The sequence below is a fragment of the Papio anubis genome, chromosome 15, assembly GCF_008728515.1.
Source record: "Papio anubis isolate 15944 chromosome 15, Panubis1.0, whole genome shotgun sequence".
In the NCBI taxonomy this organism is placed as follows: domain Eukaryota; kingdom Metazoa; phylum Chordata; class Mammalia; order Primates; family Cercopithecidae; genus Papio; species Papio anubis.
Window position 1 is genome coordinate 27,743,109 of NC_044990.1, and position 20,165 is coordinate 27,763,273.

The 20,165-nt window shown below is 38.4% G+C and overlaps 1 protein-coding gene across 5 annotated transcripts in view; it reads right to left on the reverse strand.

The window, feature by feature from the left end:
• The window catches only part of CAB39L (calcium binding protein 39 like), a 134,083-nt gene that overhangs the window by 28,628 nt on the left and 85,290 nt on the right, over positions 1-20,165 (reverse strand). For all 5 annotated transcript variants that reach the window (XM_021929625.2, XM_017951243.2, XM_017951244.2 and 2 more), the window contains 3 exons: positions 19,893-20,011; positions 10,225-10,393; positions 3,720-3,779 (listed from right to left, as the gene is read on the reverse strand). In XM_021929625.2, the coding sequence (XP_021785317.1) occupies positions 3,720-3,779; positions 10,225-10,393; positions 19,893-20,011 (348 nt within the window). The remainder of the gene's footprint in view (positions 1-3,719; positions 3,780-10,224; positions 10,394-19,892; positions 20,012-20,165) is intronic.

Genomic DNA, 20,165 nt, shown 5'->3' on the forward strand with positions numbered 1-20,165 from the left:
ATTAGAAATTGAATAGATAAAAACTGAGTAATTTTGAGTCCTTCCAATAAATCATTTTGAACAAAACTTCTAGTAAAAGTTGCAAGAGAACTCATTTTAAAGAAATCTTTATGTAAGTTGCCTTGCTGGTGGCTATGGGTCCACAATTTGGGAAAATATTAGATACACTTAAGGCTTCACTTGGCAAGCCATAAAGAATCAGACTGTTCAATTCGCTGCATAAACAGATAAAGAATGAGGCAACCTTTGTTGCATGATGGCCCAACTGTTCTCTCTGGAGCACTTCGCTGTCACTGGAAGCTGGGGACACTGGTGCATGAAGTCCTGTTTCCTAACATGGTCACCAAACATGGCCTAGCCCTTCAGTTTAACACAGAGTGCTGACATCTGGGGAGGCTCAGCATTCACTTCCACCAGGTGTGGGCACACAGCTCAGAGAGCACTGAAGTGGGAGGAACGAGCGCAGCCAGGATGGAGGGCAAGAGATCAGGAGCTGACGAGGGTGATAAACTCCCAGCCCTCAGAGAGTCAAGTGCGAGGGGAGTATGTGTGCTGCTGTGTAACGAGGGCAAGCTGTGCACGCTGACAATCACCGATAGAGAATAAAGTGAAACGTCAAAACACAAAGGTGTCGCTCACATTAAAATCACAGGAATTATACTCTTTAATATGAATGACTTGTTTATTCTATCCTGAAACACAAGGAGAATTTTGTGGGTCATTAAATGCATCAGACAAGCCTTGTGATAAATCTGAACAGTAAATATAAAATGCAAATACATGTATATGGTACGACCCTACTCCCCAGTCCACTAGCTTTATTACTTTAGAGTCATGCACCATGTGCTCCAGTTTCATGGTGTACTGCTAAAGAAATATCAGCTAAAAAAGTCTGAAAGGTTTGAAGGGGCATGAGTTCTCAGAGCTCGTATTCAGGCCAATGCAGGAGCCTCAGCAGCTGTGAAATGACTAAATTACACAAGAAGTGACATATGGATGTAAAAACAAAATTAGGTAAATAAGGAGTCAAAGAGAATGAATTTATTAGTCTCTCAAATTGTCATGTATTATACCTGAATGCAAAGTGTTACAGCACAACACATTTACCTCATTTATTCTATAGGAAAAAATAGTAATTAGTTGATAGTGTAGATTTTTCCATATTATCTTAGCCTTTTAAAAATTTCATTTCTTATAAATGTGACATCTAATGAATCTTTCCTTAACATTCCATTTAGCATATATAGTTACTGAACAACCAAACTATATATTAACAGTTCATTTCCTAAATTCAAAAACAGACAATTTTCTTTTTCTTTTTGAGACCAAGTCTCGCTCTATCTCCCAGGCTGGAATGTTGTGATGCGATCTCAGCTCACTGCAACCTCCGCCTCCTGGGTTCAAGCAATTCTCTGCCTCACCCTCCCAAGTAGGTGGGATTACAGGCACCCGGCACCACATCCGGCTAATTTTTGTATTTTTATTAGAGACGGGGTTTCACCATCTTGGCCAGGTTGGTCTTGAACTCCTGACCTCGTGATCCACCCGCCTCTTTCAGTCTTTACATTTTGGGATGCCTCTGCCAATAAAAATTATTCTCCTTGCAGTAGAATGAGGTTATCAGAGGCTGAGGAAGGTAGGAGGGAGTGGGGATGAAGAGAGGTTGGTTAATAGGTATAAAAATACAGTTAGAAGAAATAAGTTCTAGCATTCAACAGCACAGTAGGGTGACTATAGTTAATAATCTACTGTATATTTCAAAATAGCTAGAAGAGAAGATTTGCAAAGTTCCCAACACAAAGAAACGATAAATATTTGAGGTGATGGGCATCCTGATTATCCTGATGTGATCATTACAAATTGTATGCATATATCAACATATCCGATATACCCCATAGACATGTATAATTATTTTGTATCAATTTAAAAAATCATTCTCCCCTCACATTTTACATTTAAAACAAATACTCTAGTTGATTCTATGGCTATTTCCTTTATCACCTGAGGACATAAAAATCACTTTTGATTTTATAATTATATTGCTAATTCCTAATCTTAAATTGAAGGACACAGGCAAAAATAAAATTTATTTTACTTATAATTAAAAGACAAGTAGTTAAATATTTGTGATCTGAATGTGTGAAGATACACTATTGATAGGTAGAGTAGGCCACACCTTCTCAGCATTCAGGAGTATGTTGCAACTTTTGTCTGGGATATAAATGATTCAGAGACTCCTTGAGGACTATTATTAATATTTGTTTGCTACCACTGGTCCATATGCCTCTTATGTGCCCAACTATACTGCATACTGTAGGGAAGGCATAAAGTCATAGTTATCATCAAAAATGCACTTCTTTTTGTAAGTACATATAATTTAATTCAATACTAAAGATTTCAATCAATAAAGTTACTTTACCTTAATTTACTTATTACTACCATAAATATCATATACACATGAAATTGTTTTTTGCTTTTAACAGACAAAGACAAAAAATCCACCCATCATACCATATATATAAACATTTAGAATTTCTTGGTTTGGGCATCAATAATATAAATAGTTAAGTGCTCCTTTAAGACAGCAGATTACATTCCTGCTGTTATGCGTCAGGCACTAGACTGGGTGATGGGGATAGAGTAGTAACATTAACTAACACATGTAAAAATGCCAGAAACCCCAGTAAAAAATAACTCTGGCTGTTGCTAGGATGAGGATCAGAGACTCCACCCTTCCCTAAGTCCTAGTTTAGATGCATGCTCTCCAACATAGGGCCATATGTGGCTACTGAGCACTTGAAATGCGGCTAGTCCAAACTGAGATGTGCTCTAAGTGTAAGATACACATCAGATCTCAAAGACTCAGCATGAAAAAAGGATGTAAAATAGCTCGATCATTTTTCACTTCATCTTAGCCAAAAGACCGAGAAGCGATGATCATTTTCCATATTGATTGTACATTGGAATAACATTTTTGATATGTTGGGTTAAATAGATTATTAAAATTAATTTCACCTGTTTCTTTTTACCTTTTTGTGTGGCTAACTAGAAAATTTTAAGTTACACAGTGGCTCTCATTTCTGGCTTGCATTATATTTCTACTGGACAGCACTGAGCTAGAGCATCTGAACCAACACTAGAACAAAACATGTAAAGTTTTCCTTCCAGGTTTGTGCTATATTATACTTTAATCATGCTGCTTCTATTGCTTATACATTTAGTAAAAGCATAGTTGCTAAAGGATGGATCATAGTTCAACCAAATCTCAAAAGGCTGAGTTGGACTCACTGTCAGGGCAGGGAGTTGCAATGATTAAAAACTATTTTTGAGTGCTTACTCTGGTCCTGTGCTAAAAACTTTAAATCTTGTCAAATTCCCTCAACAAAGTAAAATGATTTATTTTAGTGAGGGTGGGTTCTCTTCCTTTTGGAGTTACCCACTGCCTTCTAAGAGCAACATCTAAGCAAGCAGGTGCTAGTCATTTCTTGGAGCTTCAGAACACAACAGGAAGAGATGTGAAAAAGGTGAAAGCCCTGACCTCCCGCCATCTCAATTTTCCATAAAGATTCCTGATCACCTGGTTTCCAGGCAGACAAATCAGGAGTATGGCTGAATACGATTGATTTCTCTTGTGGATAATTCACAGGGGCAATTGCTCACAGATCTAAGAGGGAGGGAAAGAGAAAGCGGGAAAGTCTTTAAAAATGATTTCTACTTACAGTGTCATAATTTTGTTCTAAGAAGTCTGCTACCAACACTTTATGTCTGGTTAGTAAATCCTAGAAAAAGAAAAACCGAGTGAAACAAAATTGTTATAGCTATTAATATTACAAATGTCTCTTTTCTAAGGTTTAAGAACATATAAAAGTTGCAGAAGAACATTTTCATTTACACCACAAAATTATTTCCATTCCTAGCTTAGCCTAAGATGTGAAATACAAGTTTGTTTCATGTTAGAAAAGAAAAATCCTAGTGTTAAACCTAGTGTTTCAAATTCATATTGTTAGATTTATGATAGAAATACTTTAACTGGTGAAACAAATGGAACTTGAGATGAGTTGACAACTTTTTTTTTTGAGATGGAGTCTCGCTCTGTTGCCCAGGCTGGGGTGCAGTGGTGCGATCTCGGCTCACTGCAAGTTCTGCCTCCCGGGTTCACGTCATTCTCCTGCCTCAGCCTCCCAAGTAGCTGGGACTACAGGCGCCCACCACCACGCCCGGCTAATTTTTGTTTTTGTATTTTTAGCAGGGACGGGGTTTCACCGTTTTAGCCAGGATGGTCTTGATCTCCTGACTTCGTGATCCGCCCACCTCTGCCTCCCAAAGTGTCTTAACAACTTTTAAAATGAAGGCGCTTTGGATACTGGAAGTATAGAACTGACATTTAGCAGTGTTAAACCAGTATTGTTCCCGCTCTTGGATTAATGGGATATGAGGTGGTGTGCAAGTTACTGAGTAGCACAATGCATCCTTTCAAAATTGAAGATGAGTAGCCCTATCTTATGGCAGATATAAACTTGCAGAAAACTGAACGAAAGCATGAAGAAACATTTGACTGTCTTCAACTCATACCTAAATTATATCCTTAATTCACCTTAATGTTGTAGGAAAACAAGCCTCACTTAATCCCTTTTATATGCTTAGAGGCTAAATACTCTGTCTAGGTGCCATGAAAAATTTAATTAAAAACATAACAAGAATTTAAAAGTTTTCCAAAACAAATTCTTTTACTTTAATACATATTTAATTAAAATTTCCTAAAAGCATATAGAAGGTACACAACATAACCTCACAAAGAAAAGGTAGATAACAACCATAATAAAACCCACTTATTTCTACTTTAATTTTTTTAAAAAGTAAAATATTTAAAGCATTGCATAGTATAATTTTCAAGTTCCAAAATAATAAGTGTGACTCTTAATTCCCTATTGCTATCACACAACTTGATCAACCACTGGCCCTATCAGTTGGAAACGTGGGTCCCCCCCCCCACTGCCCCCCGGTGGAGCAGAGCACTCATTACCGTTCTGAAACTGAAGTTCTAAAATGGAAAACCATTTACAGGGGTTCCATTCCCGCCCTGTCAAAGGTCTTGATTCAAACTAGTTCCTACATCAGGGGACCCTTGAAAGAGTAAGGTAGTTCCACAGGATCCTTTGAGGTCCCTACTCTTTTTTGTAAAGGATAATATTGGTGTCCTGTTTTCAAGCACCCTCCCCTAACATCATAGAAACCCCATGAGCAGTAATAGGAATTTTCTGAGCTGAACCAGGGTAGAGGGAGCCCCCTCTATGGGCTGCAGCAGACACTGTGGATTGCTGCACCCGTGGGAGTTCTCCACCTGCTTCAACTGTCATCAGCCTTGAAAGTGAGGCCTGGGTTCCCCACACTGCAGGCCCAGTGCACACAGCTCCAGTGGCAACAAAAAGAGCAGGTTGCAGATCAGTGCTGCCTAGAAAGGCTGTGTCACACATGAGTGTTACCCCAAAGAAAAAGGGATCAGGAGGGAGTTAGGTTAAAACCAACATTTTCAAATTCCAAGGGCAAAGAAAACCTTGAAACAGCTTAAAAATCCAGTATTAGGAAACCATAATAGGGTGGGGTAGAATTCCTCCAGCATATATAAATATATATAATGGATACAGTCAATAAACAATGCATACATTCCCTCTCTCACACCCACATTTCCACTCCAGTGTGTGATAGGATTGATATATAGATATACCTTCAAATTTATGTATACAATAAATGTATGTACAAACCACCTATACATACACACAGGTTTAAGTACATATAATACAGAGATAAATATAATTGCTGCATTATAGATCACATAACTGAGTGAAAAAAATAAAAATAAAAACAGCTAGGATCCTACTCAAGAAGGAGAAGACAGAAAATTGTGAAGGAAAATAAAGTTCAAACTCTAAAGAATTTAGAATTTAAAAGCCTTATTTCAAATAGCGTACTCTTTCATCCTACCTCCTAACAATTCTGTTTTGAGAGGCCTACATTTTGCATAGTATAACTATTATGCTGAAAATCTGATATCGATATTTTTAATGAATACTGCTTGGGAGAAACTCGGGGTGGAGTGAGAGAGACAATTGCAGGGACATAAAAGGCTGAGGAGCCAGTGACAGCTGCTGTTCAGAGGGCTGACTGTGCTGGGGAGTGAACCGAGCACTTTGCAAATGCAGTTTCTGATCTTCACAAGTCCGTGATAAAGGGATGATTTTCTTCATTTCAGATGTGGAAAATAAAACTCAAAGGTTAACTAAATTGCTCAAGGACATCCAGCTTACCAGGTGGCAGAGAAAGACAGAATTCAAACCACTTCTATTATGGGAATTTTTAGAGGGAGGGACGAAAGAGATTATGGTTGTAAGGAATCCTTTTTTGGGAAAGGACTTTTGGTAGAAAATTCTATGCTAAAATCATAAACTAACAATGTTACAATATTAATAACTAAACTGAGCAACAGTCCCTTTAAGAGCTCAAAACCAAAAAGATGAGAGTAGGAGGTTATAAAAACCCAAAGCCAATGTCAAAATCCAGTAAATCAACCAACCAAACAAAACCCTTTGAAACCAGCTACTTAAAAAAAAAAAAAAGTGATTTATTTGTTACATTATATTAACCGTAAGCATTTGGTAAAATATAGAAAATTGGTGTTTCCAATACTGGCAGCACACTAGAAAACTTTTTATGATTATTTAGATTTTAAAGGATTGACTTAAATTCGATGGAAAATTGGCTTAAATACAAATCAAAACATCATTATTTATTTTTGATTCAATATTGTTGCTGAAAATTAAATTGGGCTGAATATATGACAGCAAAAAATTACTACCAAGTACATTTTTTTCTATCAAATGTTTAAAAACCTTTGGGGAAATTTTCAGAAATACATATTAAGTATTCGCTTTCCCCCTCTATTGGCGTTTGTTCTATGTTTGTAATTATATGAAGGCTTACTTGTGTTTTCAAAAATGAATTTACTTGTTTCCATGACAGCGATGAGCCATCTGATAGGAAAGGGAAAAAACATGGGACTGTAGTGTCTATTATTAGCAAACACCTCCTTAGTAGTTTAAACACAGACATTTTGGTAGAAAGAAATGGAATCATCCTTTGTATCTAATGTCATTCTTCATGTTGGATGCAACCGAGGCCTATCTCACCACTAGCTCTAGATCCACCTTTTGGGGGGTTCATCTCTAGCTGCTGTACAATTTTTGTCTTCCTGGGTAAGACACAGCCACTCCTGGGATTTCCAACACTCCGGAGCCCGGAGTCATGCTGCCCTCACCGCCCCTCCCTCCACCCAGCAGTCACTTCCAGGAATCTGTTCCCAAGCCCTTCCTCCTTCTTTTCCTTCCTTCCTTCCCTCACTCAGCTGTTCTCCTGAAATTTCGGTTTCCTTACTCCAAGCTTCCCACTCTTTATACTCAGCCTCTCATTAATTCCCCTTCTTCCCTTCTCTTTCTTTCCCTGGCCCTTTTCTGTCTACCCAGACCTCCCCTGTGGGCTCCTCCTCTCTTCCCTGCTTTCCTTAGGGAGACTATAGGAGGCTGGCAGGCTGAATGGAGGCCTGTGGACACCGGAGCAGACTGCGAACTCCTTCCCTTCAAACCCAGAGGCTAGAGGCCTTTTGTTTGTTGCAGGTTTGCCTGAGGCATTGGGGAAATGACGGCATTGCGGTTGCTTTCCTTTGTTGTCTCAGGCAATTCAGTGCTGGTCCGAAACTGCACACCCTCCTGCTTATGACAACAAAAGTGCCACAGTGGCCTGGCGCAGTGGCTCACACCTGTAATCCTGGCACTTTGCAGGGGCCAAGGCAGGCGGATGGCTTGAGGTCAGGAGTTCGAGGCCAGCCTGGCCAACAGGGCAAAACCCCATCTCTACTAAAAATGCAAAAATTAGCCGGGCATGGTGGTATGCGCTCGTGGTCCCAATTACCTGGGAGGCTGAGGTGGGAGGATCACCGGAGCCTGGGAGGTCAAGGCTGCAGTGAGCTGAGATTGCACCACTGCACTCCAGCCTAGGTGAGGGAGTGAGACCTTGTCTCAAAAAGTGCCGCAGTTAACTGGGCTCACCCTGCTCCTAGGCAGCTGTTAACAACCAGCTGCTGTTGCTTAAGCCTGCCCTGGAATCCACCCCCAGCCCACCCCAGTGGCTTCCAAATATTCCCATCATTATCAAACAGTATTCTCCCTCCAGAGTTCTTGTCAATTAGATTTTCCTTTGCTCCCTGTATTTCCAGAGATGGCCTGGTTGCCTTTACAGATCGTGTCCCAGGCAGCTGCCAGGACCTGCCTCCCCCTTAACCACCCACCACTCTTTGGTCTTCTCACAAAAAATCCCTCTGACAGCCCAGCCTGCAGGCTCTGCCTCCACGGAGACCCTGCCCCATCCCTCACCCTCTGCCAGGCATTCTTCTCCCTAAGTCCCAGCTTCCTTCTGCCCCACTGACATCTCCCGCCCTTTACCACTCTCTGACACTCTCTCACACTTTCTGTGACCATGTGAGCTAATATACCTTTCAACAGATTTATGGCACCTTCTTAGAACAGGCTGGGTAACTTCCTAGTCTGCAGATAATAGGTAGTTTTCAGTACAGCAAACCACTGCTTTCCCCTTTTTCCACCTCTGGAGAGCTATTTAAAAGAACTATTTATCATCTAAGTCATAGGCAACTTTCAATCACTGTTCATAAAGTAATAAGATTGGAGTATGTATTAATATTAGTATATGGACTATATCAATATTATTGAAATACATATTTAAGATAATATATAAAAAATAAAAATATATGGATTACAATTAAGAAAACTTGTAAAAAAAAGTTACATATGTATATCTTGAAAAAAGTATAAATTAATTTGGAGTTATGTAGATAGAACAATTAAATTGCTAAAATGCTTTTAAAGAAATGAATCTGAATATATATACATTTAAATGAGTCTTATCTACTTTTTCAGCCTGAAAACCTGTTTTTTTCAATGATGCTGTTACATTGTCAGTTTATAACATTTTTTGAACTCCTCTTCTAAAATGGCTTCAGAGCTGATTTGGTAGACATTGAAGAAAATCATATCTATTTTATTTCTATTTATATCTTAAAATTATTTTCATTATCATTATTATCCCCCCAAAATAATTCTAGCTAACTTGATCACCCACTTTATACACTAACCGGAATGTCAAATAGGCTTTTGTTTCCAAAACTTTTATCTGCCCTTGAAAGATAAAAGTTTGCCATTACTGAAAAATGAGCATGTAATACACATTGATACCAACTTCAATATATGTTAAATAATAGCAGGATGATAAGCCTAAGTAACTGGTTTTCTAAAATAGAAACCTTGAATGTAACATCACTCATTAAATGAATAAGTTTTGGTATGTTTGTCTGCAAATTAGCTGCACTCTTTTCTGATATATTCTCTGAATTTTTTTTTTGATGATAAAACACAGAAACCAAAAGTAGAATGGTTGTCAGGGGCTGGAGGGAGGAGGAAATGGGGAGTTATTGTTTAATGAGTATAGAGGTAGAGTTTGAATTTTTCAAAATAAAAAAGTTCTGGTAGTTGGTTACCTAACAATGTGAATATACTGCATCCTACGATTTCCTACATAGTGACAAAGTAGATAATACATGATCAAACTATAGATGATTATGAAAAAATGACAGTATAATTTATTACTGTTTTGCTTCACCATGTGGACATTTAAAAATTACATTCATAAAATAACATGATGTCCTTCACATTCAAAGATGTAATTCTCCATCTCCCTTCACTACCTGGTTCCTTTCCCCAGAATTAATCACTGTTGCTGTTGTTTCCTATGCATCCTTGCGGAGGTATTCAGTGCATATATACCTTAAGTGGAAGCTTAAGCCCCGTAATCAGTTTTTAACATAAATGGCAGCATGCCACACACAGAGCGCTACATATTCCTCTTGCCACGTAACCGTATATACTGGAATTCAGTCCATGTGAGCTTGTGACAAATAGTTTGAGTTGTTTTCCTGCAATAGGACAGACTGGCCTCATGAACTGCATTCTATTTACAGATGCCTCTTATGATCCACATCATACAAGGTTGGCTACGCTGAGGGCTAGGAAATAAAACTTCTTGCTTTTTAAAATTAAATTGCCTCTTCAGAGGCCAAGTGACTATAAATTGACCTAGCTGATTTGGAAAAAAAAAAATTACCTTAAAAGTAGCAAAGGCATCTGAAGCAATATCAAATGTTGACAACTCCACATACTTAAAGAAATCTCTGAATTGATTAGAAAAGAGGATGATTTTGGCAAGCGGTTCATGTCGAATACATTCTCTCAGCATAATCCCACAACGTAAGGCAATCTGTGGGGCTTCATATCTAAAGCGTAAACAAGAGAGAAATAGAGAATTCTGTTATCCTATTAAAATAATATTAATGGCATCAAAAGAACCATTTCAATACTGCTGTTAATGGAAACACACATACCACTTGTCATGGTTCATTCAATACCCTCTGAAGATCTACTATGTGCCTGGCACTATTCCAGACATATTCTGGAATTTGAGTGTATTCTGAAACACTCAGATACACTCAAATATGAACGTGGTGACAGCTGGGGGTAGGGGGGATGAGGCAGAATGTAAACAATGAAAAGATAATTTCATATAGTGAGAAGTGCTGTGAAAACTGATGACAATAAAATACGCCACATTATAAAGGTGACTACTTAATTGTGTGTGTGTGTGTGTGTGTGTGACTACTTAAGTTACTTTACTTTAGACTAAAGTAAAGGGCAAAATGTTCCAGGCAAAGGGAAGTAACTGTGCAAAGGCTCCATGGCAAGAACAGGCTTGGCGAAACAGAGAAGGAGAAATAAGGCCTGCATGATTTGATTGGGGAAGAACCGTGAGTGGTGTGAAACGAGGCGGGGTGGAGAGAAGGGGCAGGGTCCAGATCAGATACAGCTTTGTCAGCTAATGTAAGCAGTGTGGTTTTATTTTACGTGTAACAGGAAGCCTTTGGAGAGTTTAAAGAAAGAAATTGACAAGGCTAACTTATGATTTTAAAAGATCACTCTGGCTTCTTGTTGAGAATGTCTGTAAAACAGCGGGAGACATATAAGAACGGGAGCAGAACCCAGGAGAGGGAACAGGGGCTTGGCCTGGGGTGGCAGGAGCAGAACAGAGGACGGTGGGCAGGTGATGGATACTGTTCAGAGGAAGAGTCAACAGGACTTGCTGATGATGTAGCTGGACTTGGGTGAGGGAATAAATTTGGAAACTAAGAATTCAAGAATGATTCCTATGTTTTTGGCTTGAATCACTGGGTGGGTGGTGGTGCTATTTATTAAGATGAATAAACTAGTAGAGGAACAAGTTAGTAAAGAAATTAACAGTATAGGCCGGGCGCGGTGGCTCAAGCCTGTAATCCCAACACTTTGGGAGGCCGAGACAGGCAGATCACGAGGTCAGGAGATCGAAACCATCCTGGCTAACACGGTGAAACCCCGTCTCTACTAAAAAATACAAAAAACTAGCCAGGCGAGGTGGCGGGCGCCTGTAATCCCAGCTACTTGGGAGGCTGAGGCAGGAGAATGGCGTAAACCCGGGAGGCGGAGCTTGCAGTGAGCTGAGATCCGGCCACTGCACTCCAGCCTGGGCAACAGAGCAAGACTCCGTCTCAAAAAAAAAAAAAAAAAAAGAAATTAAGAGTTTGTGGTTGACCACATTAGTTTTGAGATGGCTGATATCTAAGTAGAAAAGTCTCCTTGGCAGTAGGACACACCTATCTGGAGTTTAGGAAAAAAATAGGGGAGACCTATATAAATATATGATTTGCATGCAATAGGTGTGGATTGATTGACTCACTTAAATCCTAAGTGGAATCATGGCTCACAGCAAAAAATATGCTAGACAAACAAAACATCTACTGTGCGAAACAATTCAGGACTGGCATACTAAATTGGTTCCATTTCCAATACAACAACAATCTCTCAAAGTCAAATTCAATCTCTAAGTAAATTTAAGATATATTCTAGCGTGTGATAAGATTTTAAGAAAATGAATAATGCTTAGCCCAAGTACAACAAGCCCTGTATTGAAATAATACAGTTGACAATTGTGTGGTAAATACAGGAAGAATAGAACAAAGGAAGATATAGTTGTGATACACTGGGAAGTGAGCAGAGTACAGGGCCCCCACAAAAAAATCTGGTGGGGCATGACTGCTCACTCCTATACTCCCAGCACTTTGGGAGGCTGAGGTGGATGGACTGCTTAAGCTCAGAAGTTCAAGACCAGCCTGGCCAACATGGTTGACTTTACAAAAAATTAAAAACTAAAAATATTAGCTGAGACCCTGACTTTACGAAAACTAAAAAAATTAGCTGGGCATGGTGGCACATGCCTGTAGTCCCAGAAGCTGAGGAGGGAGGATTGCTTGACCCTGTTAAGTGAGACTCTGTCTCCAAAAAATAAAAAGAAAAATAAAATAAAATTTGACCATATTTTTAAAGAGATATCATTGACCATTTCAACTGAATACTAGTTTTTATGGTACTTTTATGGTACTATAAAACTTTAAGATATTTTATTACTCATCAGCTACTAGCAACAACATTTTGTTGAATAATAAGTAATGAACTATTCTTTATAAGATTATAGAATTTTCATGAAAGACAGATTCAAGAATAAAGATTCAATTGAGGAAACAGACTACTTTCCAATATCAAATTTACAAATATTAGTAGAAGAAACAGCAAACAAAGATACCAGGGTGGTATTTATTCATTTTTGTCCTGTTTATGCTGAATGATACTCACAAATATTATTTGAATATTTCCTGAATAACTCACAATAACATTAAATGCTAATATATTCAGATAGTCATGATTCTTTGTAGCATATAAGGAATGCCAATTTATAGTGCTAGTGATTTCTCTTAATAGAAAAACCTGAAACTCAGGCTACTGGCTCACAAGGAACAGTTATCAGGTGGGGTCTTATTAAAGATGTTGTAAAGAGGGGTATATGTTCTGAAATGTAAAGGAGAAAAGCGCTGTCATTTATTGATAGAGTACTCAAGAGAGTATAAAATAAAGGCTGTCGGCCTAGAGAAAGAATCTAAGGGAAGGACAATTAAAATCCAGATTTATTGATTAGTAAGATATGTGTGGACTTTTGTAATTTGGCCCTAACCTTAACTTTTCAGTTTCATCTCCCATCACATTCGTTACTTCCCTGGAGCCCCTCATTCCCTCAATTGAAATGCCCTTCTCCTTACATTCCCATGACTGAGATGCTTCTCGTCTTTCAAGGCTTGGTTCAAATGCCACCTCCTCCTTGAAGCCTTTCTTAATCACTACGATTCAGGATTATTCTCTCTGCCCTTCACACTCATACAGCAGCTTGTCTGTAATTTCTCTTTAACACTTTTTTCATTCGGTATTATGTTATACTGCAGTAAATTGCTATAGGTCTATTTTCTTCACTTCATGACAATCAATTTAATTGTTGGGGCTATGCTTTACTTATCCTGTTACCTTCTCCTCTCCTCCCCTATCCCCATCTCCGTTTGGTGTCTATGTCATTGATTGCTACTTTCTCCTGTTCCTACCCCAGTCTCCAAAGAGTGCCTAGTATAATGTTTTTCACAAAGCATGCATATAATGAATTTAATGAACCTCAAACTGAAGAAATGTCTTAATACTACTCTAATGAGAGTCAAACTCTGACTTATACAAAATATGCATCATCTCTGGCCAACATTTTCTCATTTCTTAATTCAATTTCTAAACTAAGACCATCTATAAAAAGTTTCCACTCCAACTTTTGGGTATAATTAGTTCTCTTTTTCCTTTCATTTCGTGAAGCTTATTGAAACCATCTGTGATGCACTGAGAGTTTATTCTTGAGAAACAAAAGAATGTTTTAAAAAACCAAGACTCCTCTAGATCAGCACACTTGTCATTTCATCCCAGCAGTTTAACATCTGTCATTCTGAGATTACAACTTCTTAAAGTTAGAAATACATAAGGATATACAGAGATATAAAGGGAATCCCAATTCTCCTCAGTAGTCTTTAAGGGATTTATAATTCACATAGATCATTTCTACCTGACTACCCTCTAGTATATTGACTTTTGATAGGTTATTGCTTGCTATATAAAGAAATGCTCTAAAAGATAAGCATACGTTAAGTTTCAAATCCCACTAACATTAATATCCTTAGGTCTGGTAAAGAATCAATATTTAACTCACCTAATCTACTCTAGTCATAGATAAGCTTCCTGATGGCAAGGATCCTGCCTAATTATTGCATTTCCCACAATGGCTAACCATGGCAGGTCCCCAGTAAAGGTTAATCTGATGAATGCTGAATCACTATTTTGTAGAATTGAATCATATCTTCCCTGTTGATCTGTAATTTGGATCATATAGTCTGGACTATAATGAACTGTGTCAGTGTGGAGAAGGCACACAACTATCTAGGCATGCCCATCAAATAATGACAGCATAATGAAAGTTCTCTCTCAAATTCAATGAAAGCCAAAATGTAAGAGCAATGGTCTCAGTTAGCAGTGAGCTACAGTAATCATTACACAGAAAATGGTTAGAGGAATGATCTTGTGCAAGAATATTTCAATTTAAGAACAAAGATTACATTATGTAAGGGGAAAAATGACTTTTATGATTATTGCTGGAAGTAAACAAGGCCAGGAAATACCTGGAAAACTTTTGTAAAATGCCATTCAACAAACACTTGGCCTCTTTAATATAGTCAAGAAGGTATGTTTCTAATCTAGAAACATTTGCTGATTAAAAATAATGAGTTAGGCCAGGCATAGTGGTTCATGCCTATAATCCCAGCACTTTGGGAGGCTGAGGCAGGAGGATTGCTTGAGCCCTGGAGTTTGAGACCAGCCTGGGCAACATAGTGGGACCTGTTTCTATGAAAAAAAAAAAAAAATTAATTAGCTAAGTGTGGTGGCATGCACTTGTAGTCCCAGCTATTTGGGAAGCTGAGTCAGGAGGATCACTTGAGCCTAGGTGAGACTATAGTGAGTTGTGATCACAGCACTACATTCTAGTACGGGCAACACAGCAAGACTCTGTCTCAATAAATAAATAAAATAATGTGTTAATTCTGTCTACCAAAAAGGCCTAGAAGCAATAACAATCCAGTGTCAATGAGCACCCCTAGCATCCAGATTGTAGTCTCTAAGAACCATTCCTCTCTAAAAATAACCAACATCCTTGGTAGAAATTTCAAGTCTTTGTCAGCAAATGTTGGGTGGCATATCTTGTTACACTGGAAAGCAAGGAAGCTCTCACAAACCATTTTAGAGATATGTTAAGAGATATCACCTAGAAGGGGCCACAGATGGTCAACTGAGCATTAAAAAAATGTGTAGAACTAAATAAGACATATAGAAAACATTCAATCCATTAGTTAATCAGACACTGGAAGAGTGTGTGTGTCTGTGTACGTATATAAATATATATATATTTATACACACACACATATATAAAGGCAGAGGGAGGAAGGGAAATAACTCATTAGACACTAATGATAGTTCCTAGGATATCTTATTTTTCTCTAAAATGATAATTAAAAGAAAAAAATTGAGCATTTATTCTGCCTCTCTTGTATGAACTGTACTTCAGAGTATTCTAATGCCTGAAGCTGTGGTGAGTGAATGACAGTATTCTCTATAAAACTACTTTAGCCAGCCGGGCGCGGTGGCTCAAGCCTGTAATCCCAGCACTTTGGGAGGCCGAGACGGGCGGATCACGAGGTCAGGAGATCGAGACCATCCTGGCTAACATGGTGAAACCCCGTCTCTACTAAAAATACAAAAAACTAGCCGGGCGTGGTGGCGGGCGCCGGTAGTCCCAGCTACTCGGAGGCTGAGGCAGGAGAATGGCGTGAACCTGGGAGGCGGAGCTTGCAGTGAGCCGAGATCGCTACTGCACTCCAGCCTGGGTGACACAGCGCGAGACTCCGTCTCAAAAAAAAAAACAACAAAAACAAACAAACAAACAAAAAAAAAAACTACTTTAGCCAATAAAATATACAAAAGAAATGATGGAATTCAAAATTACCTTTTTGTCACCTCTAGTGAAATGACAGAATCAGGCAATGTTCATCAATGGATGGAAAAACAAGTTTAAGGTCGATGGGAAACTTTATAGTGGATTACACTGTCACCATCTGAACCCATTGCTCGGTCTTAGTATTACTAAAAGTACATCTCCTGATGTGATGAAATATGAACTACATAGCACCATCTATAAAATAATTGCCAAAACGAAACTGCTTAAAAATTTTTATAATAAACTTAAAAACACGGATAATTGGGAGAAATTTATGATTTTAACATCAGCCTTCTGGAACACACTGGCCACAGTTCTTTACGGATCACTGAGAGCTGTTCAGTGACCTCATTCTCAAGTTCTCTCAGTACCCTAGAATGTCATTTGCCTGAGCCAGAAGACAAATTCATTTAGAGTAAGTCCTTATTTATAATCTTTTCATAAAACTTGGGCTCCAAATCTTTTCCACCATGTTTAATACCACATATCCAGATAATTCTCTTTGATAGACAACTATCAATTGCTTTTTGTCTTACGCTCTTTGTGGTTAAACTTAGGTTCTATATAGAATGTTACTATCATATTCTCATTTAATATTATTGTTTGATGTATAAATGTACCAATCAAGTTATGTCCTAGGTTTTAAAGTGACTTCACAAGAGATAATTCAGTAAAAATCCTGACTTTTAGGAAGGGCTAAATCTCTAGCATTCAGTGCTAAATTAGAAAATGGTAACACGGGCTGGGTGTGGTGGCTCATGCCTGTAATCCCAGCACTTTGGGAGGCCAAGGCAGGCGGATCACAAGGTCAGGAGATTGAGACCATCTGGCTAACAAGGTGAAACCTTGTCTCTACTAAAAATACAAAAAATTAGACAGGCGTGGTGGCATGCACCTGTAGTCCCAGCTACTCAGGAGGCTGAGGTAGGAGAATCGCTTGAACCCAGAAGGCGGAGCTTGCAGTGAGCCGAGATCGCAACACTGCACTCCAGCCTGGGTGACAGAGCGAGACTCCATCTCAAAAAAAAAAAAAAAAGAAAGAAAATGGTAACAGGTAAAACTGATTATGGCACAACTGTTCCACTACCCTGTCCTCAAGAGCATCAACAATTCCCTCTCCCTTCACATCTGAATGGTCCTCGAATCTTCTTAAAGGTATATTAATGGAAAGGAACATGGGATTTAGTGTCAGATCTGCATGGAAAACGAGGCTCTGTCATGTATTAGCGGTATAATCTTGAGCAATATCCTTACTCTCTCTGAGTTTCAGTTTCCTCATCTGTAAAATGGTAAAAATAATAATAATAATAATAATAATATGTAGTCCTCATAGTATTTGGAAAGTAAACAATATAACATAAGTAAAACATTACAATAGCTGGCACATAGCAAACAATGAGTAAATGGTTTACACAAAACAGGATGTGAAGGAATGAGTTAAAAGTTTGGGTTGAAAAACAAAGGGATAATCATTGTAATAGAGAATTAAAACCAGAGGTGTAGTCCCCAAATTGTCAATAATGATTTCTTATGGAAAGATTATGGGATGCACTTTCTTTTTCTATTATGCATTTCTCAAATGTTTTAGTTTTTAAATAATAACCATGTATTACTTTTGAATTGGAAAGAAATGGAAATGTTTTCAAATACCCATTCTCTTCATTCTCAGTATCTCCATTAAAGTTCTGTTGATAATCTCTTCCCTAGACTCTTCCAAGCTGGAATCTCAGCCTCCCACCCCATGCCATTTTCTACGTTGCCACCAGAACTCCTCATGTCTAGTCCCTGGATGACTCCATGTTGCCTACAGAATGACATTCAAACTCCCTAGTAGGACTTGGAAAGCTCTTCATAATCTGGTCTCAGTCTTTCCAACCTCATCCTGCACCCTTCCCTCTGACTCACACAGACCTCTAGTCACACCAGAATTCTTGTCATTCTCTAAACACATAAAATCTCTTATATACTTTCACCCTTCTGTGGGTTGAAATGGCAATGAACAAAGTGATCTTAGATAGCACATGCTGAAGATGACAGAACCCCCTGATGAACTAGAACATCTGCTCTGCACTATTACATGAGAAATATACTTAACTTGCTGTGAGGCCACTTCACTTTGGGGTCTATGTGTTATAGAGGCTTTGCATCCCCTAACTAATACATGATACAAGGATCTTTCCCTTTCCAGAACTGAAGAAACAATTCTCCAGTAAAACAATTATTTTGTACGCAAAACCAAAGTAATCACAGTATACTACTTTGCTCACTAATAAATAATAACTACACAGTCATAATAATCTAAATGTGATTATTAAAATTTAAAATTATGATAAAGTTTATTAGGAAGATAAAGGAAAGGAAATAGAATAATGGTGGCAGTAAAAAGACTATCATCTAGTTTATCTTGTCAAAGATACTGCTTAAAATTGATAAATGAAAAATTAGTAGAAGCCCATTATTTGTAACACAGAGGTAAATATATGATGAAAACAATGATGAACAAATAAACAAATGAACAAATAAAAAAGATAAAAGTGGTTGTCTTTGGGTAATAGGACTGAAAAATGGAGAAGAAAGAGGCAAAGAGGCCGGGCGCAGTGACTCATGCCTGTAACTCTACCATTTTGGGAGGCTGAGGCAGGCAGATCACTTGAGGTCAGGAGGTCGAGACCAGCCTGACCAAATAGTGAAACCCTGTCTCTACTAAAAATACAAAAATTAGTCGTGTGTGGTGGTGGGCACCTGTAATCCCAGCTACCCAGGAGGCTGAGGCAGGAGAATTGCTTGAACCCCGGAGGCAGAGGTTGCAGTGAGCCAAGATTGCACCACTGCACTCCAGCCTGGGCAACAGAGCAAGACACTGTCTTAAAAAAAAAAAATATATATATATACACACACACACACACACACACACACACACACACACACATATATGAAAGAAAGAAAAAAGAAAGAGGCAAAGAACTATTTATTGATATATCTGATTTTTAAACAATGTATTATTTTGATACAATTAAATATTTAAAATGTACAAGAGAGAAAATGGACACAGGTGAGATGGACTAGGTATGAAACAGCAGGATTGAAAACAAGAATATAATAAAATAAAGAGATGTGCTGGTTTAAGATAGTGGAGTAGAAAGACAAGGGGAGGAAGAAGATGGTCTGCTGTCCTCAAGCTTTGCTACACCCAGATCTCCAGTCATTATGATTCAGAGTAGCCCCCAAATGCCCAAGAAACATTTATAAATAAGTGTACATAAAAATAATAATCAGGGATTCTATTACCTAGCTCAACTTCATTTCTATGGCTTCCCTATAGACCCACATACATTCACCTTGGCAGATGCTAGCTACTGGAAAAACTCTCATATCTGTATTTCAGTTCCCAGAAGCAGAATATATATGTGTGTGCTTGTGTGTATATTGAGGGCATTCAGTCTCAAGCAGTCAGGAAAAGGGTAAGTGGGCAGCTACGAATAGGGCAGATAGGGAAGCATAAGCAATACTGTAGTAGGAAGAGACAGAAATAGCAGAACTGTGGAGGAAAGGAAGGCAGTAAATGGAAACATAACATTTAGAAACATTAAGGTGCAAAGAAAGGATTTTGCTGCAGCCTAAGTAATCACAGAGACAGATCTAGAGGGCTGACCTCACACAAGACAAATACCTTGACTGCAGTTCTAAAAGGGAACTGATCATATCTCAAATGAGGTTAATGCTATGTACTTTCAACAACAATTAAAAACTTAGCCCTACTTGAAAGGAAGCCATGTACCTACCCTTTGAGGAGCATAAACAGGATATGAGGATGAGCACTAATATACTCCACAGTAGGACTCCGAGTGCCTATCTGTCTTCTCAGGATGTTGTTAAATATCTGGGTCACATCTTTTTTTCCCTGTTAAAGAAACAAACAGCAATTAAACTGTACACTCTAAATGGATGAATTGTATAGTATGTGGAATATATACTTACATACATACACACACAGACAGAAATGGTACCATCCTTTCTAATATGCAAAAAACTTACTCTTCCCATAGACCCCTATC